This window comes from Notamacropus eugenii, chromosome 1, assembly GCF_028372415.1.
Source record: "Notamacropus eugenii isolate mMacEug1 chromosome 1, mMacEug1.pri_v2, whole genome shotgun sequence".
NCBI lineage: Eukaryota > Metazoa > Chordata > Mammalia > Diprotodontia > Macropodidae > Notamacropus > Notamacropus eugenii.
Window position 1 is genome coordinate 180,892,722 of NC_092872.1, and position 27,974 is coordinate 180,920,695.

The window sequence follows — 27,974 nt, forward strand, 5'->3', positions numbered from 1 at the left end:
TTAGGTTTGCCTTGAATGGGAAAATGTAATCCTTCTTTTATGGGGGGAGGGGGGAAATGCAAAAAATTGTTTCTATAATGGGGGCTTTAAAAGGAGCTTAAAAAACTCTGTTTTGTGCCTTGGCCTTCCTCCTCCCCCCCCAAGATGAAGGTTGGTAACACCAGCAATTACTTTGCAGTTTATTAAAAGAGCTACCCGGGAAAGTTACAAAAGGTGGCTGAGGATGTGGGAGGGAGCTTTAAAAGCAGCTTTGTAGGCTGGTGATAAAAGCATGAAAATATTTCTGAAATGGTACATTGCTATAGCCAAAGTCAAAGCTACACATTTTAAAATCAGCAATCACACCCCCTGCCCTCTGGGCTTTTGGAAACGCCTGCATGCCTGCATCACTGTAGTTTAGAGCTGCACTGGTAATCTGGTGAGGGGGGAATTCTATTTCCCTTCCTCCCTCAGCATGGGGACCACAGAACAGTTTAGGAATGAAATGACATCCCAGAAGGAGTTCTACATTGAGTGACTTCTGTCAATTTATGCATGACTCAGCAGGACATCTTTTGTGGTTGGTGGGGGGATGAGAATTACCAACATCCTCCCCACCCCCACCCTTTTAAACATTGATGTTTCAGTTTCATATGCAAAGCTCGTTCCCAGAAAGATGGATGAGTCCATGGTCCCAGGATTGTGAAGCTGGTACTGAAAGTCATCAGCTATGCCAGTTTGCCTCTGACTTGGTCAGAACAGGCACCTCTGGGGATGAGAACACAGCTGGTCTCTTTAGCCCATTCAACTTTCCCCTATCCTGCTGGGACTTAAGGGTCAACTGCAGGCAGAGTTGATGTGAGGAAGACTGTTTCCATTAGAAACTGGACAAAGTATCTCATATTCATGCTCTCTAAGCCTGAGTCCCTAGGCACCAGAGTACAGTCTGATTAAGGAGGTGTGCTAGCTCTGTGATAGACCTTCTTCCTAAACTGGGGACATTTCTTAGGGCAAGAAAAAACAAACTCTCCTACCAACTCTGAGCCACAGATTCCCTTTCATTCTCCCATCAGCCTCATGACCAACCACAGTAGGCCCTTAGAGTGGGACTGGGAGCTTGGTCTTCCTGGATGTGACCTCTGGAGTTACTGAACCAGTGTTCTAACAGCAAATCTTTTCCATCCTCATCCCACTCCACAAAGCTTATGCTCTGTAAAAATTGATCTCTTCTTAAAAATCGATCTGTGCAGCTTTTCTCTGTGGAATGGGTTCACAGTAAAGCGGCATTTATTTTTAAAATCTGATACCAGGGGCCTCTTGTAATCATTTAAACACAGAATTCTTTGAGCTTTAGAAATCTCTTCCATAGGAGCACCATGGAGGCCTGCTAAGCTGAGTCGGCTGCTCCGTGCTCCACTGAACTGGAGCAGCCTGTTTATGCTAGCTTTTGCCCTCAATCTGAAAGCTGTTTAAGGACTTTTTAATTTTTCTAGAATTAAACCTCCCACCTTTCCTTACATTCCAATTGTCGTTATTGCCTGAGCCCTAAGAAGCTGCTTGTCTCTGGTGCTGGAGGTGGGGGGAGGTTCAATTCTGTAGTGACTTGTTTTCAATAAAAGGTTTTTTTTTTTCCATGCCCAAAGGGGGAGGATTACATGCACATTCTCCTACCTGCATGACAAGATGGTTTAATCATCTGCCACTCCTCCCCCCAGCTTCAACACAGGCAGAATGCAGCACCAGCTCAATCAGTGATGGGAAAAATCTGACCAACACCAGAGAATGTTCTGTGTGGTTTCCAAACTGCTAGGGGAATCCAGGGAACAGGTCAGTGAATAAATGAACTTGGCATAAGCTTTTTTTCTTCTCTTTTTTAAAGCCCACTGGAATGGTCTAAACTGCTCTGCAATCTCTTGTTCATTTAAAAGATCTCATTTTCTAATCATGTGCTTTGAGACATTTAATACTATTTCAATTATGCAGAGGAAATAATGTAATTCCTTTATTTGAAAAATGATACTGAACCTCAGAGATCAGTTAAACCTACTGCTGGAATGGGGATTCTTTTTTAGACTGTGCTGTTCCCTCTCTTTAAACAGCTGGAGCTGTACACAGATGGTCAGAAAGCAGCAAATGAGTGTTTTCAGGACAAAACTCAGCTCCCGCGGCTCCTGTGCTTCCATTCATCTAGATTTTATTTCTTCTTAGCACTGACGTTTTTGCAGACCCAGTTCACGCCGTCCTTTGAGGGAAACATGTACAGAGAAAGGCAATTTGTTAGTTGAGAGAGGCATGGAATGCCCAAAAGCGCTGCTGTCAGAAAGCCAAGTCTTTTGTGCCCTCCCCTCCCTGACCACCAGCCCAGAGGCATCTGCCCATGAGCATGGCAAGTCTCCCTTCCCTTTCATAGGGGTCTCCTGGGTTTCCCTGGCCTGAGTATGGCTGGGAACTAAGTCTCCCTGGGGATAGAGGAGGAGGGAAGGCTGGCAGTAAGTGACAGTGACCTCTTCTGGTCAAGCAGGGAGGGGCCCAGAGGAACATAGAGGAGAGAATGAGCTCCTTCTTTGGGTACTGAATGAGGGTACCCATTGTATGAACTTTGAGATGGGTCTTTGGGAACTCCCTATGAAAAAATAAACACATCTGCCTAGATACATGTCCCATTGAGGAGCTATCAGGAAAGAATTCCAGTTATTTTTTGGCTTTTTCTAAAGATGACCTTTGCTATGGCACTAGATGCAATAAGCCCCTTCTCTGGTGCCCCAGTGTGCTTAGTGTGACAGTGTACACTTGGGGTAAATTAAATTTCTTTTTGAGAAAACAAACCAACTGCAGTATGTGTTACTAGACATACACTGGTACATTGTACATTTATTTCTTTTTGTGGTGCAGTACAGATCTGTTTAAAAGGAATTGGCCAGATTATCATAGCTCAAAGCATTACCAAACAGAAAAACTGTGGAGAAGGTTCACTTAAAGGTACAGCAACCTTGAAAGTGTCCTTTTTCAGGAAGACGGTAGAGCGAGATAAGTAAAAATTGTTACGCTGAAAGCCAACTACAAATTCAGCACAGCAGCTGAGACCCTGCTCACCCCTCACAGCCTGCTGCAGACCTTTTCAACTACCGTAAGAGTCACATTTGGCTTCTTTTCCTTCTCTTTCAGTCTCTCCAGGCTTCAAAAGGATGGTGAATATTCTCAGGAGCAAAGAGTAAAATCAAACTAGGTTCCTGCCATGACTCCTCCCTGCATCTGCAGTACACACTATCTAAAGCCCTAATCACATTTGCACACATTGGGGCATACATGACACGCAGAGTTCTGCATTCATTGTGCCTGTAGGTCTATTTGCTGAACCAGAACAGCTGAGACAGCTTAAAGTAATAAATATCAGCTGACACCCTGGGCCTTTCAGAACACTAATCCCATAAACAATACATCACTGCAAAACAACAAGCAGCCATCCTATCTCCCCACTAATCTGGCCATAACCTGAATTTACAGTGATTAGAACTATGCTCACTGCCTTTAAAGAACTCCAGAGGAGAACCAGATCATTGGAGAATGGTCTTGATGACCACAGTCAAGGCAGGTTTTTGATGGACTTTTGCCAAGGCTGGAAGCCCAGCAGCAGCATCCAGGGAGGAGAGGAAATAATGCTCAAGGCAGGAGAGAAGGTGAACTTAATGGAGTGCCAACATACAACTGGTCAGCTTGACTTTCTTTGAAAGGGGAATGCTGGTTTTAAGGCCATTTCCTGAAAATAATTAATTTAAAGAACACATATACTTTCAGTATCTAATTGGAATCTAAGAAAAAAAAGACTACTCACCAGGAGACAAAAAGGGAGGATTTTACAAATCAAAGCACAATGAATAAGATAACTATCTTGTCTCTGACAGCACTGCTCAATAACTCAGTACTTACGTTAACTTTTCACCTTCAAACACCAGTACAAACACTGAGAAAAATGGGCACCTCAGCACTGGTCTCCACATATATGCTTTTTTTAAACCAAATGTCTCCCTGGTGAGATGAGGGATGGTCATCCAAACACCACATTTTGGGGTTGCCAATTGGGTAAATTATTACTAGGATGATTTTTGTTGTATTATATGTGACTATGAAGAAACTGAACTAATAATGTCAGCAAGAAGCTGGTGAAATGTTTACTCAGCTGCAAGAAGCCCAAGGTGAGGGTGCAGGAGGTTGAGCAGCTACAGGCCATGCATGTGGGAGAGAGGGACAAGGGGAAGGCACCACAGAGCAGAGCTGAGGTGGCCACCCAACTTCTAGAATGATTCCAGGGCTACTAGGAACACAATCCTGCTGCTCACCATACTGTGCTATTGGACCAGCAAGGATGGGAAGGAAGCCTGGGTCTGGATGCCTATTTGTGGCATAGCAGCCGGAATAGGGCCAGCCTCCCCACCACCTTCTGTATTTTTTATTCAGGCATGTGATACAAGAGGAAAATCATGCTAGGTACAGCATGACTTTGGGGTCAATCAAGTTCCTTTGTTCCTAAAGTCAGCATGACTACTGCTACTCCTACTCCAAGGGGTAGAGAGGCATTGAAAGACCTGAAAGGGGTCGCTTTGTAGTCACACAGGGCACCAACTTAGTATCACCATTACTTCAGGAAATTAACTGTGGATTCCAACCAGGGCCAAAAGATGGGAAAGAACTCTAGGAGTACATGGCACCATGCCACAACTACAAAAGTGGGCTTCTCTAGCTCCTTTCCTCCCTTTATCTGTCAGTACTGAACAGAATTTCTACTTTAAACCATGGATAGTTCTTCTGCATTCCAGTGTGTGGGTACTAGGGTGTTCCCCTAGGTTTAGGGCAAAGGGCCTAACTATTGATCACCAAGCCTCCCAACTACCAAGTATCCATATAGCTACATGGCTGTGGAGGCATGCTACACTTACCAAACATAATCTAAACTATCTGTACAAAAAGTCAAGGAAATGATGAGAAAAGACTGAATGAGAAAGAATCCTCTTCCTGTCTAATATTCTTCTGAACCATTTGGGGAGCAAACGATCAGGTTAAAGCTGAATTAGTTCACATTAGTCTTTAATGAATAAGTGAAAAAGTATTTATTAAGGGCTTCCTATTTGCCAGGCATATGCTGTGTGGCTTTACTTTTGAAACAGATATAGAAACAAGAGCTAGAAAGGATCACAGGAGGTAAAATGGACAATTTTGATTATATGAAGTAAAAAAAGGTCTTGCACAAACAAAACCAATACAACTAAAATTAGAAGAGAAGCAGGTGAAGGGGAGTGATCTTGGTGGGAAGATTCTCTACTAAAGGCTGCATTCTTTTTTATAAAAAAAAATTTGTTGTTTATTTAGTATTTTATTCCCCCCAGTTATACTCAAAGACAATTTTTTAACATTTGTTTTTCAAACTTTGAGGTCGAAATTCTCTCCCTTCTTCCCTCTCTACCCCCTTTCACTGAGAAGAAAAGCAATTCAATATAAGTTATACATGTGTAATCATGCAAAATATTTCCGTAATAGTCATGTTGTGAAAGAAAACACAGGCAAAAAAAAACCTCAAGAAAAATACAGTAAAAAAGTATGCCTCTGTCTGTATTCAGAAAGGTCTCATTCCTAAGATATATTAGGAATTGCTTAGAATTTATAAGAATAAGAGGTATTCCCCAACCGATAAATGGTTAAACAATGTGAATAGGTGGTTTTCAAAGGAAAAAATACAGGTAATAAATAACCGCAGGAAAAAATACTTTAGAGCACTAATAGTTAAGAGAAATACAAATTAAGACAACTCTTGAGATTCTACCTTATACCCATTAGATCAGAAAATCTGACAAAAAGGGAAAATAAATGCTAGAGGAGTTGTGGAAAAACAGGTACTTTAAACACATTGTTGGTGGACCTTTGAACTAGTTTATCCATTCTGGAATGCAATTTGGAACTACGTTTTAAAAAAAACCCAACTGTGCATACCCTTTGACTCAGCAATAGTGCCACAAAGTCTATATCCTCAAAGAGATCAAAGAAAGATGAAAGAAGGTATACATACAAAAACACGTATAGCAGCTCTTTTTATGGGGCAATAGAAATATGGTGGAATAGAAATAGGAGTCACCCCTCAACTGGAACAACTTATGGTATATGAATGTGATAGAATACTATTGTGCTGGCTTTAAGAAATGATGAGGGGGTCACAAAGAGTAGGACATAGCCGAAATAACTGAACAACAATAATTCTAGAGAAACCTAAAAAGATGGAGCGCACTGATGCAAAGTGAAGTACACAGAACTAAAAGAACAATTTATAGAATTACAACAGTACTATAAAAACAATGTTGAAAGACTTATGGACTCTGCTCAGCACAATGATCAACCACAATCCCAAGGGACTCATGATAAAACATACTACTTACCTCCTCATAGAGGAGTAAAAGCTTTGGAATGGAGACTGAGACATTTTGGGGGGTGGGGAGGGCTATGGGGGAAGAGATGTGGCCTAGTTGGGAATTTGTTTTGCTTGACTTTACATGTTTCTAAAAAGAAGTTTTGTTTTTTCCTACTTTTTCCATTGGGGGAGAGGGAAAGGGGAAGGAAAAGAATGTGGATTCAACAACACCATTACTAGATCTGTATCCAAAGAGACTTTAAAAAGGGAGTGGGGGAAATAACCTATTTGTATAAAAGATATTTATAGCAGCTCTTTTTGTGATGAAAAAGAACTGGAAATTAAGGGGATATTCATCAATTGGGGAATGACTGAGCAAGCTGTGATAGAGTACTACTGTACTACAAGAAATGATGGGCAGGATACTTTCAGAAAAACCTGGGAAGACTTACATGAATTGATGCAAATTGAATTGAGCAGAACCAGGAGACCATTGTACACAGCAATGTCACATGACAATCAACTATGAGTAACTTCATTATTCTCAGCAATACGACAATCCAAGACAATTCCAGATGACTTATAATGAAAAATGCTATCCATCCCTAGAGAAAGAACTGATGGAGTCTGAATGCAGATCAAAGCATACTTTTTAAACTTTCTTTATTTTTATTGGGAATTTTTTGTCTGTTTTGTAACATGGGTAATATGGAAATGTTTTACATGACTGCACATATATAATCTATAGCAAATTGCTTGTCTTCTCAAGGTGGGGGAAGGGAAGGGAGAGAATTCAAAACTCAAAATTTAAAAAAATGTTAAAATTGTTTTTATCATGTACGTGAGGAGAAATAAAAATACTAGCTTTTACTTGGAAAAGTAATCACCTAAAGAAAAAGAAAAACTATAAGTTAGTGAATAATTTGTGCCTATGTGCAAAGCGGATTTTAAAGTATGGATCACATACCACTGTCAAGAGTGCTAGTGATCCTTTCTAATATCAAGGTATCCATATGATAATCTTAGTAAAAATAGATATCTACATAAATTCTGGTCATAAGAATTAGCAAAAAAGATGGATTGAAGGAATGGATGAATTCTAAAAGGAAAAGCTGATTTTGGTGAGGTAAGCATGGATTGCCATATGCTAAAGTTCAGAGTTATTTGGACCTTTGGGGTCTAAATGCGAATGAGATTGATGTGGGCCTATGTTATCAGATACTGCTTTCTAGAACCATTTGACCACAGATTAGGCCAAAATTTTCAATCTCTGAGAAGAGACACAGGGATGAACAGCCAGAGGTGCTTTAGTTTAAGATTCAAGTCTAATTTGTGGAAAGGGAAAACTTGACAAAGGGCTGCTTTTACTACTTTTCTGGCTGACTCTAACTCAGACCATTTGTTCCTTATTTCCAAAACACCCAAAGAAGAAGAAGCAACAGAAAAGAAAGAAAGCAAGAAATTCCTATATTAAATGTCACGCATTAGGAAAGGCCTCCATAGCATCTAGCTCAGGCATCTTTATAAAGGAGCTGAGTAGTTCCAGATCCAGTGTCTTCAGTAAAGTTTCTTCTCGCTTCATTTGACATTAACTGGGTCTCCTGTGACCTCTCTTCTGGCCCACAGGAGTGTCAATGAGAAGAGCATTTTTAGGACTAACATTCTCTCCCTACCTCCTGTCTCCTCCACCTCCTTTTTGTTCTTGACAATTTCCCATAAAAACCTGCCTTAATTCTATGATGGCCCTAGATCACAGTCACCATAAATCAGGAAAAGCAAAAGCAGTTCAGGCCTAGATCAAAGCCCTCAAAAGTTAATTTCATCACCCAGAAGAGGTGCTGTTGAACAATATACCTTACTTCTTTTTCTCTGGAAGCATGGCATGTATTCTCCTTGATAAAATCAGGAGAGCAAGGCCCAGGATTCCATCTCACCATCCCACCCTTTTTAAATTCCAAAACACAGCATTCACCTTTTTCTCTATTACAATTAATGATATTATCCACCCAATTCCAATTGAGTCCAATGGGGAATGTGGCTTAGAATCCAACATGCAAGTGTCCCTCCCACTCCAGTGTAGCCATAATTTGTCAGAATAAGACATGTCTTTTAAAGCATATTATAACACAAAAGACACAAGGGATACAAAGAGCTGTAACAGACAGAGATTCTGGCCTTCATATAGGCCCCTTTGGGGTCATGAGACCTGTGGTTGGCAGTGTTACCTGACCCACTTCTTGTCTGGTCCTCTTTGTGGCCCTTATTAGGCAACCAGTATTAAAGTCTAGCTTTCAGAGGAAGAATAAACAGGACACTTTACACAATAACAATGCCTCAAAATGTATCCAACTAATACAAGTTACTAAACTTTATAGATATTTCCTTGTAAAGTGTTTTACTTTCAAACCTAACAACCTTCAGGCTTGATGAACAAAAGCCTTAAAGCCCCGCAATTTTAATGAGCAAAGCCAGAAGGGAATTAAATGACTTAAGTGACTTGATAAAGTGGAAAACAAGAAAATGACTGAATGGGCAAAAAGCTAGGGTCAGAGGCGTTACCTGGGGGAAGGGTCACGGTGACCTAGTATGACACAGTGAATATGCTTTTCACAGAAAATTGTCAATGACCTTTCTTCAATCCCAAAAGGTTAACATTAAGAGACAATAGACATCAGATTCCCTTCTTAATTAACATTTTTATTAAATAACCCATTTCAAATAATGGTTAAATTCTCTAAATTTATATCATTCTATTAACCATAATCTAATCTCATTAACCTTGAAATCCCAGTCTTAACTACCCAATTCTATACACCACGGTACTATCTACTAAACTAATTAAGTGACCTTCAAACTGTTCCTTCTCCATAGAAAGTCATTATTTTCCTTGTTCATAGTTCTTTCTTGGGTCTCTTGTGCTGTCTTTTCCTGTGAACTTGGTCCTTAAAGGTCCTGCTCTGAGGAGTTTCCTCTTATCAGAACAGTACCACTGGCCAATCTTGTTTTGTGTTCCATTTAAATTAGCCTGTCTTCTCACTCATCTGGCACGCTCAGGCGCCTAGCATTGCTAATCAACATGCTGTGCACTAAAAAGCGCTGCGTCTCTCTGCCACACTCTCCAAGTCAAGGGAAGAAAGCATACTCTACAGTTTACCCTGGCCTGTAACGGGAAGGAGGAAGGAGATGTACGGATAGACGAGTGCTTCAGAGCGCTCTCAAGCTGCACCTTTCTAGTCTGATTCTACTCCTCAGAGTGCTTCTAGAAATCTCCCTTTCCTTTCTTAGGTTCTGAAGGCAGATGGAAGAAACAAGAACCTTACCGCTGAACTCCTGCTTTGCCCCTCTCCCCACATATTCTATCCAAAGGAAAAGAGATGACAGTGATATTATTTATCACTTGCTTCTAAAATCTATTTCTATAAGTCCATCCTTTTGTTCTTCAAACTCCAGGATACAGTAAACTCGTGTTGTGGACTATTCTGTGAGAAAAGAAGCCCTGCAGAGACAGCAGCTCATCCAGACTGGTCTAGAAGGAACTCTAGCTGAGAGTCAAGAGACCAAGATTTTAGTCTCAGGTCTATTATCACCTAACTGTGTCAGCCTGGGTAAGCCCCTTTGTCACTTCAGTGTCTTCCTTTGTAAAATGAGAACGTTAGATAAAATCATCACCAATATTCTTTCCAGGTCTAAAAATTCCATAATTTTAAATGTAGGAAAGATTGCTTTCATCACCCATGCTTTATCCACACTGATCAATATGGATAGCCACCAACGTCTACCTTAGTTTCTTTTTTAAAGCTAACCACAGATGTTGAAACCAAATTATCATACTTACTCATATACTGTTTAGATTCAACTACAATCATCAGAATAGCTCAGGAAACATGTGGAAAAAAGGATGGAAAATTAAGATGCAGATTTTTAGAAAGTGATGAAGGCCCAAAGAGCTCCAGAATGATTGGAGAAAACCTAAATAATCTGTGGCTAGAATGAGTGCTGTCCCCTGCTGGTAGCGTAGGAGAGGACGGTGTTGCCCTGGTAAAGGAGGCCGGCATTAAGGAGTGATTCGCTTGTCTTTACTGATTGCTGTGGTCACTTGCCATGCAGAGTGAGCTTCCCCTCAAACTTAGAAGCCCAACAGAGGTGCAGCTGTGCTGAGATGCTGCCTGTGTATCACAACAAAAGGGCAAGTAGCAGACCCTATGGAAGGATGGAGACAATGCTAGGAAGTGACTATTTTGCTTATGATAAAGTCTGTCATGCAGTTCTAAGACAAATCAATGTTAAGTGTCTCGGGGGAAAGGAAAGAACATCAGAAAAAAAATGAAAAGAGGCTGCAGAACACTGATCAGGTCTAGAATCTTAGCCTCTAATCCCAACATGTCAGGCTCAGAGAAAAGCATACAGGTTGTCTTATTAGAGACAAATGTCATATGGCAATTAGAGGGGCTATAAGTTTTTTAAGGATATTGAAATCTAACAAAATACTCAAGCACTGCTGTCTAAGACTTCTCTAGCACTGGGAAGCAGTAACGACAGACCCGGTTTAGCAGACCAAATGTTGAAAAGTGGGGGGATTTAAGATAAAGACACAATCCTAGAGGCACTGAGTACATGTTGTCAACTGACTGACTGTAATGCTATCTTGTAGGGCGTGTAACAGGTTGGAGAAATTAACCACTCTTTGGTAATACAGATTCTTGGTTGACAGTTGTTTGATTCTTCAAATTAACAGAATGACTATAAAGTATGTAAATCCTATGTATGAAAGATAGGCTATTAGAGGCTTCCCAGGGCAGAATCCAATCAGTAGTAATAGGAAAGATATGAAGGAGAAGAAGAGAGGAGGTAACTAATAGAAGAATGAAAATTGCCAGGTCAACCAATGCATACAACTCTTGATGGCTCTATTAGGTCAACATATATTTTTAAGTCTTTAGTCACATGCTTCAAGTTGTGCTTCTGGTATATCAAACCAATACTACTGTTTTGCTTGCTAAGCAGAAAATGTTTTAAAAACTCTTAATGTTACCTTCACATACAGGAATAGATTACCTATCTGCAAAGGGACCTTAATTTCCTAGCTTTCTCTGTTCATACATTGTGTTTCTCCTTTCCATGCTTCCTGTAGTCATCTCACCTGTACTCCTTCTGCTGTAAGGGCTGAGCAAGACTGGATCTGCCAGACCCTGTCGCGGATTGTATGTAGGTTCAGTCCTTCTGCAATCTCTGAGGCAGGGGCTGCGGTAAGCAAATCCTGCTTGTTAGCAAAGATGAGCACAGGGACACCACTTAGCTTTTCTTCATCCAGTAATTCAGCTAGTTCCTGTATCATTTTAGAAAAGGAAGAGAAAATCCATACTTAACTCTGTCCAACCTAACCTCACCTCTAATAAGAAAAACATTTGCTATACAGGAGATTCAAAAAAGGGAACAAAAACGAATGAGATTATTCTGATACTACTGTATTAAGATTAATCTACATGCCTTTTGTTTCTTTTACTAATTGCTAAAATGATGTTTATGGTTATATCTATAGTTTATGTTTTATTTATTTTCAATTTTCTTTTCTTTTTACATTTGGATATTCGTCAAGGGAAGTTAAATTAAAAAATATATTTAGAACAAGCGATGGCTCTGAACCTTCCTAAACCACCGAGATCGTACTGCTGAAGAATCCAGCTTTAAACCATGTCTATACCGATAAGTTGCCTTGCCCTTTCATGCCATTCTGGGAAGACTATGAATTTAGACTAAAGTAAGTACCTCCTTTAGAGGCTATGATTGTTTTAATCACTGTCCTATGGAAAACATGGACATACACCCATATCATGTATATCATCTATGTTGTCGCTAAGTTTCATGAGCCTACTTGGCAAAGTTCCTGTATTTAGATTGCGCGGTGAGGGGGTAGTCCAATTGCAGGTTGCTTCTGTCTGCAGTAAATCTATTCCAGGAAGTCATGCATAAACCTAATTGCAAACAACCACATTTCACACAGAGTTTAGCTACTTAAAAATCATTTGGGAGGGAGCTAGAAGGTTCATGAGGTTAATAACATAAAGACCTTCAATCTAGGTAAGGCAAAGTTCTCCTGTTTAGTTATGGCTCAAATAAACAATGATGTTAAGTCACTGTGGTATGGTGGACAGTCTCAAAGTACATGAAGAGTTCTTGATTTAATTCCTAGAGAAGAGGAAAAGTCATTGGAATAACTGTACCCAGAAGCCCACCAGACCTAGGTTGAGACTATAAAACAGGCTGGTGACCCTCAACTGATGTCTGAGTCTTACCTCTCTAAAAGGGTGTACTAGTGAAGAGTACATTTTAGCTTCATTTAACAAAGCAAAAAAAAAACCACACCAGTCTCCATTCATTTGATATATATCCTTTTACTTTAAAAAGTACCTACACATATTGTACTATTTAAGTGCTGAGCACCAAATATTTAGGAACAAGATAGGGTTCAAGACACCCCTAGTTGCTTGGCTTGGAGACAAAGGTAGCACACTTGAGTTGTTATACCTTTCTTATAACTCCAGTAAAATTTTTTTGAGTTACCCCAAGGACAGTTAAATTAATGTTGAAAGATGTAAATAAAAACAAATCAAGTTCCTTTTTGGCCTCATTTTTAATAGGCCGGGAAGAACCCGAAAAGGTTTTAGGCTTCATGTTAAATTACATTTACTAATGTCTTATCTGTTTTATTTGATTCATTTTTATTGTAAAGATCTAAACTAAGAGTCTTTAAATCAACTTCTATTTTTGCCTAAGTGACACAAGGTTTATTTTGTTTGAATTGTAAATGTTAAAAAAAAAAATAGCTCCCCAACCCTTAAACATTTAACAGGGTAAATTAATGGAAAATCAGTCATTTTGCAAATATTTGGACAGAGGAATTATTTACCAGACCCGTCTCTTCAAATCGTTTTCTGTCTGCACTGTCAATAACATATATCTATAAAAGAAACAGGAATAGGGTTATATTAATTAGCAGACATGGAAAAATACAGCGCTGTTTCTACAAGTGAGCAGTAGGTATCAGTTCAGCCTTACATTGAGACCTCCAGGGTGGCAGCCCTTACTTCACTTAGGGAAGCAAAAGAAAACAGAAAATGTCTAGGAAATCTTTCTTCCCAAACATCAATATCTAGGAAGTCATGAAAGCCAGGAGAAGTCTTAGGGTAAGTGTGGTGGTATGTTTTGAGACATGTAAAAACGAATATAGACACATCTCCTCCTACCTGTATCACACAGGCAATATTCGTGGAATTAATGTATATGATGAAGGAAATTGCCCAGGTATGTTTCATATTTATGTTAAAAACCTAGCTTGTCAAGGGACAAGGGGCAGACAACTAGAAAAATTTTGGGAAAAACTCTGCTGTTGATAAAAGAGGATTTGGAATTCAGTATATATTACAAATATATTTATAAATCTATATTTATACATAATATAATATGATAGGATATGATATATGATATAATATAATGACATTATATTATAATGTAAAATTTATATTATAAATATATATTGTAAATCTAGGACTTCTTTTAAATAATTACAAATCACAATTAAAATAATGCAAGAAAGATAAGTCTCCTACAAAACTAACACCTTTAGTAGCAGTAAACTACATAAACACTCCTGCACAAGGCAATCTGTGTGTGTATATCAAACTCTGTCTTGAGCCCAGTCTAGACTCCCTTCTAAAACAGAGCAAGTAAAATTCTTCTGCTGAACGCTCTGTCAGTCAGGCACTCACAGCTGAAAACTATCAGAAATGAAGTTCATTCTAAAACTACCGCACAAATAATTTTTGCTCCCAAGAACATTTATATTTTCATTTTTTCAGGGAAAAACAAAGAAGAAAGACACAAAGAGTGTTTGGGCCTCAGAAATCTGAGGTCTGATTATTATTATAAAACAGTCAATGAGGTCCAAGAAAATATGATTTTCTACTCTATTCATAGTGAGCATCTCATAAATGTTGAATGACTGGCAAGTTAATGAGGAACATGAAACTGAAAGATATTCTAACTCAGAAGCTCATACTTTCTGTTACAGAAGTAGTATAAATACCTGATGTAGAAAGAAAGAGACCATATTGGAAATGAGTAACCATGTAACATGGAGTTGGTTTTACTGTTATTTTGGAGGAGGGAGTTTAAACTAGACTGAGATGGACTTCACCTAAGCAATGTGCCAGAAAGAAGAATATGAACAATGAGAAGACATCACATTAACAGTGACTAGGAGAAGAATGTCCCCAGTAGAAAAGGCTACCTAGAAGGGCTTATGTAGGTGACAAGAGGAAGGAAAAAAATAAGTCACAGAATTTCAAAACTGAAAAGGGTCCTCCACAACCATCTAGTCTTAACCCATGCACAAAAGAATTCCCTCTATTAACACACTTCAGCAAGTGGTCATCCACCCTTTGCTTGAGAACTTCTAATGAGGGGAACCCACTATTTGCCAAGGCAGTTCATGCCTCATTCTGATAGCTCTAATCGTTATCAAGTTTCTCCTTAAACTAGCTTTCCCCTTTGCAATTTTCACCCATTTTTCCTGGTTCTGGGACCAAGCTGAACAAACCCAATCACTATTCCACATGACAATAATTCAAATACTGGAAGAGAATCATCATGTGCCCTTTAAGACTCCTATTCTTCTGACTAAACATTCTTTGAATTATCATCAGTTTATCAATGTTCTTCTTCAGATGTGACTCTCATATCTGAAAACAGTATTCCACTTGTGGTCTGGTGAAGACAGAGTATGGTGAGACCATCACCTTCTTAATCCAGGATGGCATATATCTCTTAATGCAGCCTAAGATTATGTTAGGCTGTCACATAATTATGACTCATATTGAGGGTATTAGCTACTAACCCTTCCTCAAATCACAAAGGAGGAAAATGTGCTTGCCTAGAAGGTATATGAAGGCAAAGACAAAATATTTATAGTCCATCTCAAATATTACGTGGAGTGGGTGAAGGGTTCTAAAAAGAGGAGAGATACGGTCCCAAGAGAAGTCCAGAATGCTGACCCAAAGTAAAACAGAACTGACTGGCAAGTTCAGAGGCTGAATGAAAACAAGAGTTTTCTGGCAGTGTTTTACAGCTAGTTGGTATTTTACACAAAAAGTCTCACAAGAACACTTCTGTGCTACCACAAGTATGTTTTCAAAAGTAGTCATATTTTCCCTCAATCTATACACGTTTTTCATAGTGTTTGACTAATCTCTCAAACCATTTTCAATAACATTTGGAAATGATTGTACAATAATTTTAAAGAGAAGCCTATAAAATAGCTACCTATTTTACCAAGAAATGAATCAAGTGAAAAGCAATAGACAGGCTTGTTTGGTGGGTTCATTTTACTATACTTCAGCACTTTGCTTTTTTCTTCCCCACAGATTTCATCTTTTAAAAAATGTCCATGTCCTTGTGGAAGGTTGACACTGATAGGAAAATGCAACTGCCTCCTGGTATGATCTATTTTTTTGTTGTCTGTTAATCTAGGCGTGCAACACACAAATCCATAACCAACTAAAACAAAGCATCCTGTTTTCAGGATCAAAGAATCAGAGAAAATAGAAGCTTTAGTACTCTTCTAATCTTGATATTAAACTAGTGTAAACCAGGATAAACTCAACTACTAGCACTATTCTAAAATCCTAATTTAGCCTTATACAAAGTTAAGTACACACACCTTCTAGGAAATGACTTTGCAGCTCTATTTGATCATGGAAAGAAGGATCGGTGGAAAAGATTTTTGTCTGACGTCATGTGGACTCCCCTAAGTCTATCCAACTCTATTATCCAAGGACTAATCATTTAGTCAATGACTTGAAGGTTCTTTTGTTTTTCCTCCTCCTTACTACTGCCACCTTTTGGCCATTTTGTTGCTCACAAACACCTCTCTATCAGAGAGTGGGCATGTCAAGAAGAAATGAAAATCATATTTTTTAGTAGCTGGGCAAAAGTTTGGGGGAGAGATACTGAAGCTATTGATTGAAATGAGGTTTCTGGATTATCTATAGAGTTGTAAAAACTCTCCTATCTATTCTACACCAGCACATGTCCACTGTTTGCTATCGTGTAGAAATCATCTTGTTTCAGAAAATTGGAGGCGTATCTGAGAGTTCTCAGAGGAGATGAGTAGAAAATGGTTTGATTTGGTTATAGAATGAGACAATCACTTTAAGATATGTTTGAAAGTAAAAATCAATGGAGCTTTGTCATACAAGGCCTTGAGAAATTGCAGTGGTATGTATTTCTATGCTTTCTAATCAGCTTGAAAATATCTGCCCATTACTTCCATCACACCTTTTATTTCTCATCTTCTCTAGAATTAGAAAATCATGAACCAGATGAGCTTTAGATTCTCCATTGGGAATAACTTGGACTACATCGAGGAACTGTGTTAACCCTTTCAGGCTACCAAGATGCTATCTAATTAATTCCCTGTGGTGTCCTCCTAGTAAGAAATAGTTAAATTACTCTTGAAACTGTCTGAATTAGTAAACAATTTGGAACCAGGTTTTCCTAACTCAGGAAGTAAAGAATTTAAAACAAACAAACCAAATACTACAGCCCCAGTGCTACAAGTCTGTCAAGGTGGTGCTGTGGAGTCTAGCCCTGGGGCTGTGGTCTCAAAGGCACTGGGACAATACTAGGTTGAGTCTAAATTCAAGATGTAGCGATGCACTGGCTGCATGATGTTGCAGAGAAAGACTTCCTTCATGTTGCTGTGCTAAACTGATTTTTGCTCAAATATACATAGCTTGCTGGGTACATATGGTTTACACAAAATGCTGCATCTGTGATCACATTATATCATCTTTGCATCCTGCCTACTAGCTGTTAGATCTACTTAGCTCTTAAATTCTTATCCAAGAAATTTCAGAGATGTCCTTTGGGAGCCTGACAAATATCTGTGCCTTTATACTACCCACCTTCTAGAATTTAAGACCTAATCTAAGCTTTGTTTCTCTGTACAACCTCTCTCTTTTTAATCTATTGTGCACTTTTAGTACAATTTAAGAATATTTAACTGGATAGTTACTTGATTTCCTGAGGCTAAGAACATAGTTTTCTTTCTTGGAAAGTTTTTATTTTTTCTCCTAGGTTCCCCCCCACCCAGTCAGCCTTTTTTCCCCCCATATCAACTCAAACATCCAATTTGGCATCTAGGCCAGATAAGTTTTCTCCACAAAAAGCCAGATTATGATATGGTTATTATAGCAGTGCCTTATATGTAGTAGCAGCACAATTAGTATTTGTTGATTTGATTTTACAATACCAATATTTAATGTTTTGATATTATCACACATTCAAAGATAATGAAAATTTAATTCTTATAATATTCTTATTAATTCTCAGAGTAATCATATGGAGCAAGTCTTCTCCCATTTTAGAGAAGGGTGAAAAGAGCCTCTGAACTTCATTTAGGTGATTATAGATAGTGACATTCTGGGATTTTTTAAGTTATGTTTTGCTGCTCAAATCACTGAAGAATGTTTATAAATAGTTTACTTGGCCAAGGGGTGAAAGGACATGATATTGTTACCAAGCAACAATAAAGTGTCTTATAAAAGTTATTCCAAGATTGCTTGCTTCATAATCTCCAGCCTTCTGCCGGCCCTGCTAATAAGTTCAAGATGATTAATGTTATGGCAGTGGAAATACTGACAATGAGAACATTAGAGTGTTAATGTTCCTAGCACACAGCAGGAAAGGTTTCGAATTAATGCAGGAGTAGGCAGTACTTACAAGTACATCAGTATTTTCAAAATAATTCCTCCAGTATGGCCTGATTTTCCTCTGTCCACCAATGTCCCATACATTTAGTTTAAAACCTTGTGACTGTACACTTTTGATGTTAAAGCCCTGGAACAGAAAAAGGCAAAAGCACCTAGTTAAATTATGCTGTGAGATCATATTGCTAACAAGGTCATATTTAACAGCTTTGTCATCTCCCACTTCTGAAGAGTACTGACAAAGATGAACACAGTACTAATGAAAATGATAGGGAGGAGAAGAAAGTTAGCTCACGTACAGTTTACCTCACCAATGCTGTGGAGTCAGAAACTGACATGGTCAGAGTCCTGACATACTGTTCTACATTCCATTCTCCATCAGCAGCCTGCTTGGCTTCCACTCCAAAGAACAACATGCTCTTCCCACATCCCAGGATAAGCTGATCACCTGAAATCTCATCGCTGTGACTCAGATTTGGATACTCTACACATTCTCAACTCATTCCCTTCTGATTGGAGGACTGGAGTCACAAGCTTCCTGGTAACTCCATTCCCCATCAGCAGCATTGCTTGGCTTCTACTTCTCAGAACAACTTTACTACATGCCAGGCACCCTCTGGTGCTCCATTCTCAATCCCCCTGGTTTTTAGCTTACTTATGTGTGCTGTCTTCTCTCATTAGATTGTAAGCTCTTTGAGGGCAGGGACTGGTTCTTTTTCTTATTTGTATATGGCACATAGTAGGTGTTTAATAAATATTTCTCTAAGTGAATTGAATGTTCACAGTGCTTACAAGGGTAGGAGAGACACGACAGTGAGACCAGTTCGGATAGGCAACACAGAGAGTGCTATCTGAAGATCCCAGAGTGGTAAAGAGTATTGTAAACGTGGTTAAATCTGAAGACTCAACAGAATAGAATGCTAAATTTAAAAAGAAACAACCGCTGTTTCTGAAGGACCAATTTCTTTAATTATAGTTCAAAGTGAAAATTTCTATATAGTGGATTAAACAGGTTATAGAAAGAGCTAACCATGAATGCAGGAGAATGAATTTGCACTTGTATCATATTCTGGGACCATGTTGCTTTAAAGTACTGCTAAAACAGCATACAATCAAACCCTGAAATGAGAAGCCAGGCTGTGGGTAATGGTTGGGGAGAAACCTTCCTATCCCAAAAGAATAGTTTTGCGTTGTTTTTTTAAGGATTCTTTGGTCAACTTGGAAATATATAGTGATTTTCAGGAATTACTGCAATGGGAGAGCCTAAAAGAAGATAAGTAAACCATGGATCAGCAGATTCATGAATCAGGAATTATAAGAACAAAGGAGCAAAAAATCCAAGATTTGGATTACATTTTATAATTAGGAATATATTATCTTTCTGTCAAGTGACACAGCAAAATCAAGACTTTAAAATCTAAGTCTGTAGGCTTACTGCTAGTTGATAAGAACTTCACATGGCGTGATAGAAATGAACAGGGTGAGGGAGCTCCTTCATGAACATCTGGCAGATTTGGCTACATGCCACTATCACTGCTCAATATCTGAGACCAGGACACAGTACATCAGGGATGCGGTGCTACCAGATTCTCCACTACTGAAGAGAGAGTCACTTAGGTATAACTTACAGTGTTGATTGCCTTTTCTATAAAATATTGAATGCAACAGTTTGTTCAATCTAGGTGTGAAGACAATGGGTAAATAAAAGGAGAATGCACTTTAACTCCTTGCGAAAACTGTCAACTTGCCAAAACTATCTAAAACTGTTCACTTAGTAATGTTCTTTTCAAATATAAACCATAAATGCAAAATCTATAAACTAAAGACAGAGCTGTATAGGAATTTGAAGGTCAGGCTATATAATATGTATCTGTGCTTTAGAAAAGAGTACCTTGTCTTTTTTTTCTGAATACTTATAAAAATGATCTTTTCTTCTCTTGCAAGGGCCCAGACACACTGGAGTGGTTTTTTGTTTTAGCATTTCTAGGAGAAACTACTGTAATTTATTATTCCTTGAACTGTTTGTTCAGAAGCTTTAAAACTGCTTGTCTGATAGCAGTATCAGTGAAGTGATGAACAAACATTAACAATTGTACAACTACAAAGTCTTACTCTCCAGAAAGGAAACAATGAATAACCTCAGGTCTATAACACTTTTTCTCATATATGCTAACACTGCAAGGTTACTGAAAACAGTAGATCAAATGCTAGTCAATAATCCAGGGGTGTAGTGAGGAGGTAATTTTTCTCCATAAAAATTTTCTCCCTCTTCCACTCCTGCAGGGAAGGAGGTATAAAGACCTTCTCTAGAGTTTTTCTGTCCTGTACTTGTTATTATAGTTATGACTGGATTTGGATGTTGTCTCAAAGTTTCAACAGGCTTGCAAATTGTAGTCTAGGTACTCTGTCTATCCTAATCTTCACTTATTTCAGTTCACCCTTATTAATTTAAAGTGCCCTATTACAATTTTATTCTCATAGAATCCTTTCTGAGAGACTCACTGTTAAAAAATACTTTTTTGATAAGCAAAATAGTACATAGAATCATCAAATATTCAAACCCCAACTACGTCTCTCTCCTTTAGATTCATTTTGGTCAGCCTTAGCTTTAGAACACAAACTGGGGGGCAGGGCCTGTGGCAGTCTTGAGTTTTGTATTGACAGTGCCTCGTATACACTTCAAAAACATATGCTTTCAAAGAGCTTGAGAGTTCTTTCCACCAGTTCAATGCATACCTAGCCAGAGCCTTTTATCCTGTGTAATTCTTGTCCTTGTCTTTTTGTAAATCTTCTATAAAAGATCCATCTAAAGCATTAGATGCTTTTCTCTGATCCTTTAAATATTTCATGGATCCCACTCAATATTTCATGGATTTAATCCTTGGGCCATTATCTTTTACTGGCCCACCTCCCTTTTCAGTCAAAATATTATGTCTTGCACTTAATAAAACGTTGGATTCTATAGGATATTGGATCAGAATATAGGTAATGTAAATGTTTACTTTTAGATGGTGTAGAATATGTTGTTGGGCATTGAACTAAGAGCTGTTTCTCCATCATATCTTTTATGCCTTAGTCTTCCTTTTTCTAAAGGGCACAGTGTACCATGAAACAAAAATGCTGCATAGCTAAATATGTTTACCTGTGTAGGTGTAATGTGACTGATGTCTTCGGATGCAAGCTGCTTCAGAAGTGTAGTTTTGCCTGCATTATCCAAGCCCAGGAGAAGAATTCTCACCTCCTGGTCTGGTGCACTCTTCAATTTGCGCAGGATTGAGAGTAAACCCTTGGGTAATCACAAAGAAGAGAGGTTACTTTAGAGGCTTTATTATAAATGTCTGGATCTCATTGGGCTGGCCAATACAGTGTAGACTCATTCTCATTGTACTTAGCTCTTGGTTATGGATAGCTTCCAGTAATGCCTTTCAAACAAGTACCATTTATTCTATCTGCTGCCTTCCTTCATATCTTATCAGGAGTATACTAATGTGCCACTGATAAGGCCACTGGCAGAAGTAACTTTAACAAACAGCATTTCTTACCTATTATAGTTATGGCTGGACTCTGATGCTGTTGTCTCAGAGTCTGCAAATTGTAGTAGAGGTACTGTTTATCCTAATCTTCATCTATTTCAGTTCATCTTTATTAATCTAAAGTGCCCTATCATAATTTCATTCTCATAACATGCTTTCTGAGAGGCGCAGTGTTATATGTTTGTTTTTTTGATGAGCAAAATAGTACACATAAAAATTGGGTGATTATTAAAGTCAGTGAGGGATCCCAAAATAGCCAAGAATTAAAGAAGAATATTTCCAAATTCACCTTAATACTTTTGTCCCAGGAATTCTATGAATTTTTCCCCTTTTGCAGGCTTTTAAAAGGAATACTATTTCCTTCTGCAAATGACTATCATGTTAAAATATGAAAAGGGGATGACAAATGATGATATGCACAATATGCTAAGTAATACTCCAATTCATCAGCTAACCTTAATAAGCCAAAAAAGCACTTCTGTAAAATAACACTCGACTCCTCAAGTCAGATACTGGATTGCTTCATACACTAACTGTAGTCCGGATTATGCCACTGACTTACTAAGGGACAGTAACTTGTATCATGTTTCAATTTTCTCATCTTTAATGGAGAAAATATATTTTTGGCAGAGCATTAGCATGGCAACAGTGTAATAGTGTCAAGAACAGACATGGATCCCTGTGGGCCTCATGTTGACTTAGAAAACCACAAATTAATACTCTATATGCTATATCTCTATTTATTTTATGAAGCATCTTTAATTACATTTTAATCTGGTTCAGGCTGCACTTGGGAGTTTTGTAGAAGTTTTAAACCTTGGTTTAAAGGGAGCTGGTTTTGTACTCATCAGGACCTACATTCAAGTCCAGTCTCCAACAAGTCACTTAACACTCTCAGTGACTCAAGCAACTGTGTAATATACCAAGTTGCAGAGCAGGTACAAATCTGCCTTGGGCAGGGGAGGGACAGGATTTTCCCCATCCCAATTAAACCCCATTAGTGCTTGATTAAATGGAGTGTAATGTGTTTAATATATATCAGAGTTACCCCCTAGAAAATACATGAGTACAGACAGGTAAGTCCATTATCAAATGATTCAAGAAACCTCCTAAGATCAATTTTAAAAACAGCTGTAATTTATCACTGTAGTCTACATCACTTATTATCTGACAGAGTAAGTTAACAAAGCAAACAGTCCCTATGGAAATCTTAAGAGAAGAGTTGTTTATCACAAAACAGCTTTATAATCTAAAATTTTCAAACCAACAAAACTTTAACTACAGTTCTTCTCTGGCCTGTTTACTTGAGCTCTGCATCTCCATAAGTGAGTCATTAAATAAGGATATGATATTTGGGTTTTTGCACACTCAGAATTTTTTCATTTTAAATTCTTCAAACAAAGATAATTTGTTTATATAAAAATAGGCAGGTCAGGAAGAAACCATTAGAATTCTAGCTATAACTACACAAAATTGATAGTATAGAGAATATAAAAAAGAGCACTTTCTATGTTTTTTAACAGCAATTTTTCTGTGGAAAGAATACTGAAATGTGATGATTTGCTTTCAAAGAAAATGACACTAAAAAAGTAGGCTCATGGACTTAGAGCTGGTGGTGACTATAGTTCAACTCACCCCTTCCCCCATTTTACAATTGAGGAAATTGAGGCCAAGAAAGGTGAGCCACTTAACACATGTCAGTGGTTGGTAAGTAGCAGGGCTGAGATTTTAACCCCAGTTCTGATAGAACATCCAGCAACATTTCCTGTACCTTTGCATGGTATTAGGAACCACACAGGCAGTAAAGTGTAACAGTTGCACACCTATTGACAATCCTAGTCAGTGGATCACAGGATTATAAGGGTTAGCTAAAGAGGGAAGATATTTATAGAAATCAGTATTCTACCTGAAGTGAATAAAGTAAGCTGATTTAAAAGCCTGAAGGTAAAGCAAAATAAGTCTACCTCCATGTCTGCTTGTATAACACCATCCATCTGTGTATCTAAAATGTTATTTGATCTGAAGTTCATAGAAATTAATATTCTTAGCACTTAATGAAACATTACTACTTTCTAAATATATCTTAAAGTACAGCTAATCAAACCAGTGAATAAACTCATAGCTAGAATATGAATTTAAGATATTTTTTAGCATCTTATCCTAATATTTCTTGATTAAAGACTATAAAAAACTTCATCTAATAGTGTGTCAACACCATATGGTGTGTAGAGCAGTTACTATACCCAAACTGGTGGACAAAATAGGTCTAACTTACATATAAAATATTTAAATGACCTTTTACAGTGAATAGGTATATAAGACTGAAGTGCTATAGATACCTCTTTAACTAAATTACTGGCTGGGTCACATGGGATACTGATCTGAAACATCTACAGCCTAGGCCATTCCAAGTTTAGATGTAGAAGAATATATAAAAATTTCTCTGTTGGGGTATTTGAACCTTACAAATGGGGGAAAAATCTCCAGTTGTCTGTTGCTTATACAGGCTCCCCTCAATTAAATTAAAATGGAGATGACTACTCATCTCTTTTTTTTAAAAATCAACTATCATGCTGCTAAGTAGGACCTTCCTAATCTCCAAAATCTTGTGACTGGACCTTATACTGGGTCTACAGCCTGGACATTTTTTACTTCAAAGAGCTGTCAGTCCATAGCTGTTACTCGCTCCATCTTAGGAGGAAATCTTTAAGGGTTGTTGTAGCACAAAATCTCATTATCTTGGCATCCATCTTATCCAGGCTAGTCCTCAGGAAACAAACCATTCAGTCCATTAACAATCCTATAATCAAAGCTTTTCCAGTTTGGTAAGGTTGCTTACAAGTTTGTGTTCTGCCAGCATACATGGTCTTCAAGACCTCACCATGAGGCATTACAAAAGTACTTTAATTGGAAGGAAGTAAACTCACATTTGTTAAATACCTCTGATGTGCCCAGCACTGCATTAGGCACTTTAAATATATTATCCTATTTGATTCTCAGAATAGCCCTGGGAGGTAGGGCTATCATTATCCCCATTTTTTTGTTGTTGTTTGTCCTCTGTTATCAGAAGAGGAAATAGAAGCAGATAGAGGCTGTAACTAGTCCAGGGTCAAACAGCTAGAAAATGTTTTGAGTTTGGATTTGAATTCAGGTCTTTCTGACTCTAGACCCAGCAACTCTAGCCGCTGAACCACCTAAATGCAACAAATTGAGGTTAGTTATCTCTATAATAAATACATGAAAGTCTTAAGCTTTTCTTGGAGACAAAGATGTCAGTGTTCCTTTCTGCCAGTGTCAATGGAATGGACTTTTCCTCATAAAGAATGGATCTGTAGTACTTTATCCAGTGAATTTTTTTTATAGAAAAAGAGTATAAAACAGTGGCATCAAACACAAATGGAAATGGGGACTACTAATCTATACATCGATACCAAAGCATATTGGCTTGGTTTCAAAATATAATCTATGTTTTAATGTACTTTTATTTATTTTGTTAAATATTTCCAAATTATATTTTAAACATTTCTGGTTTAGAATAATCCTCAAATGCAAAATACATTTGAAAACTACTGACATATCAAAAACCAATACAGTAATACAATACTTTCTACAGAGCTTTGAATTACTAAGTGATTGAACAAAAGAATTCTGGTTAAAAATGTGAAGTTAGGATTAAAATGACTTGTGATCTTGTCATTTCATACATGTGTACTATAAACAGCTTAAAATGTTTGAATAAACTATCAGTGAATGAGTAGGCTTTTTGTTACAGTAGCCCAATTTTTAAAATAAACAAGTATCAATAATGAGTCTTAGCTGAAGGTTTTAGAGTTTGCTGGACTTTTTATTTCAAGAAGTTGGTAACTTGTATCTATAGTTTGCTTTGCCACTTTTACTGGCCTTAAAGTGAAATTAGATTTGCTTTTATAATAGTAGCACTGCAAATACTATATGTATCATATAGTCTATATCTATAGACTATATATGTCTACCACATTAGAAAAAAATTCAACACTAGTAAAATTATAGGAGTACATGTAAAAGAACAGCTTATAGTTGATATAGATAATGATCTCAGAAAACATCGAGTGACTAAAAAACCCAAACACAGAATTCTGAAAACTGACACATTAAGTTACATTACAAATGTTTAAAAAATTGACATTTTATTTTCCATTTCGCTCAATTAAGTCTTTACCAGACATCCAATACGGTAGATCCCTGAGATACAACGACAAAAAAAAAAGCAGGCCCTATCTTAAGGATCTTAATTCTATTGTAACAATAACAGACCCTCTCACAGATAAGCAAAAAAATTAAACCACACATATACTATGGAATGTCTGTGCTAATTATTTCATACATACATATATGTATACAGACATATGAGAAAAAATTCAGCAAAACCCTTGAAAGTCAATTTACACCTGGAAGTAGATCCAGTGGTTACTGTCATTTATATTCTTCAATTTAAAAAAAAAACCAAATTATTTCGTTCATTTGATGGATAAACTGGTAAATATTAGCCAATGATGATACATTTATCATCTGTGATGACAATCTTCATCTTCTGTTGGTCTGACATGCCTATTTAGCTTCAGTTCTAGTTACTTTTGGGTAAATATTTGTGTTCTTTAATGACAAATCTTTCTAATGAATAGCTCATAAACAAATGATTAATAAAAAGATAACACCAAAAATATTTACACAAATCTGTTTAGCCTGAGGTTAACAAAACTGTTACATAGAATGTGCAAAATCTGGTTGGCAGCATTAGCTAAAATAATTCTACTTATTATACTTAGCAATCATGATCATGTGCAATCAATTGGTTTTTCCTCCTATAGTCATTGATCTCTTATCCAACACTGGATAAGTTTTCTCATTTTGCTCCAGCTTTTTGTAAGCCCTTCAACCACTGAAATGTTCCAATAGTTTTAAAGGTTAAAAAAAATGAGCAGTGGAGAGCAACTCAAACTCCAGTTTCAGCATCACTCAAGGCTACAAAGCCTAACTATTTTTCCTTTCAAGTGACTAACTGACCAGCATCCTCAGGAAGCCTAAGAATACTTTTTGGGATAGGAACAAGATCGAAATGACATCTCAAGCACCTCCAAACGAAGTATTCCGAGGGTCCAAACAGAAAAGGCCAAACTATCCGAGGTCCAAAATACGGGAAAAGTTCTCGTTTGGGCTGATAAGTGAGAACCTGTGCCACAGGCTGATAACCAGTCCACCTACCCTTTTCCTTTGCCCAAGGAAGCCCGGGGTATTCTCCCCAAGGCTAGGCTCTTCTATTAAGTTGGATCAACTCAAAAAATAAGGCGTGTGTGTGTGTGTGTGGGGGCAGTCTCGATGGGGCTAAGACCAGCTGGGGCAGATTCGTGATGGCCCCAGGCAGAGCTGGGGCTCTGGCCTGGTTATCCCGGAGGCTGGGATGGGCAGGTCCCCAGATCACAAAGCGGGAGAGCTTCTCCCCAGAGGAAGCCTCTCAAGCGCAGCGGGCCATCCCCACTTCCCGGGGCCCGCACCTGTGGACACGGAGCCCGGCGGGGGGAGCGTTCCCGCCACTCCCGGATGGAGGCATGCAGAACCCCCGGGGTCCCGGGGAGGAGGAGGGGAGGGCGGCTGAGAATCGCTCTTCACAGCCCTCACCCCTGCGGAGCTCGGCCGCGGGCGGCTGGGGGAGCGCGCCCGGAGCCCCTTTCCGGGCCCCCATCTTCAAGCCTTGCCCTCCCTCAGGCCCCAGGCCTCCCACCCGGCCCGTTTCAGGCTCTCCTTGCCGCTCCCGGGCGCTCCCAGCACGACGGGAAGGGTCTGAGGGCGTCCCGCCCGAGTCCTGCCTGAGCCCTAGGGTCCGAGAGCGGACCTGGGTTGGGGGGGCTCGAGGGCGGCCCAGACACCCACACTCACCATCCTCCCGCCGACTCCCTCCTCTGCCTCCGCCTCCTCCTCCTCCTCCTCCTCCTCCTCCTCCTCCTCCTCCTGCTGCCTCCCCCGTTACCAGGGGCAACTGCGGCGGCACCGCCCGTCCCCGGCGCGGGCACCGCCCCGACGTCCCGCCGCCACTACACGCACAGTGGGCTGGGGCGGAGACACCGAGGAGAGAGAAGGAGAAAGGGGTCCCGCGAGTCCCTTCCCAAGAGAGCGCAGGCGCACAGAGACGCAATCCAGCCCGAGCGTCCGGCCAAGCCCTTTCCTGCGCAGGCGTACTCCTTTTTCTGCTTTAAGCCCGAGAGGGCGGGGGGAAGTAGGTGATGGAAAGTTGCCCACGTGGCCAGCCAGGGACGGCCCCCTCCTGTG

The 27,974-nt window shown here is 39.0% G+C and overlaps 1 protein-coding gene and 1 long non-coding RNA gene across 2 annotated transcripts; one reads left to right on the forward strand and one right to left on the reverse strand.

Moving 5' to 3' along the window:
- Positions 1–1,954: 1,954 nt before the first annotated feature.
- On the reverse strand, positions 1,955–27,936 carry ARL3 (ARF like GTPase 3). Its single transcript, XM_072621290.1, has 6 exons — positions 27,585–27,936; positions 21,281–21,424; positions 18,152–18,268; positions 13,281–13,331; positions 11,514–11,699; positions 1,955–2,221 (listed from the first exon to the last, which is right to left on the reverse strand). The coding sequence occupies exons 1-6, from the start codon at positions 27,585–27,587 to the stop codon at positions 2,174–2,176; spliced, it is 549 nt and encodes a 182-aa protein (XP_072477391.1). The 5' UTR covers positions 27,588–27,936; the 3' UTR covers positions 1,955–2,173.
- On the forward strand, positions 9,740–20,023 carry LOC140511960 (uncharacterized). Its single transcript, XR_011969733.1, has 4 exons — positions 9,740–9,978; positions 11,970–12,131; positions 15,793–15,864; positions 18,521–20,023. It is a non-coding gene; the product is annotated as an uncharacterized lncRNA (long non-coding RNA).
- Positions 27,937–27,974: the final 38 nt, after the last annotated feature.

Coding starts and splice junctions, on each gene's coding strand:
- ARL3 (XM_072621290.1), bottom strand. Junction 11,700..13,280: donor GATTTGAAGAGACGGGTCTG/GTAAATAATTCC, acceptor AAAATGATACAG/GAACTAGCTGAATTACTGGA. Junction 2,222..11,513: donor TTACAGCAGAAGGAGTACAG/GTGAGATGACTA, acceptor TTTCCCTCAAAG/GACGGCGTGAACTGGGTCTG.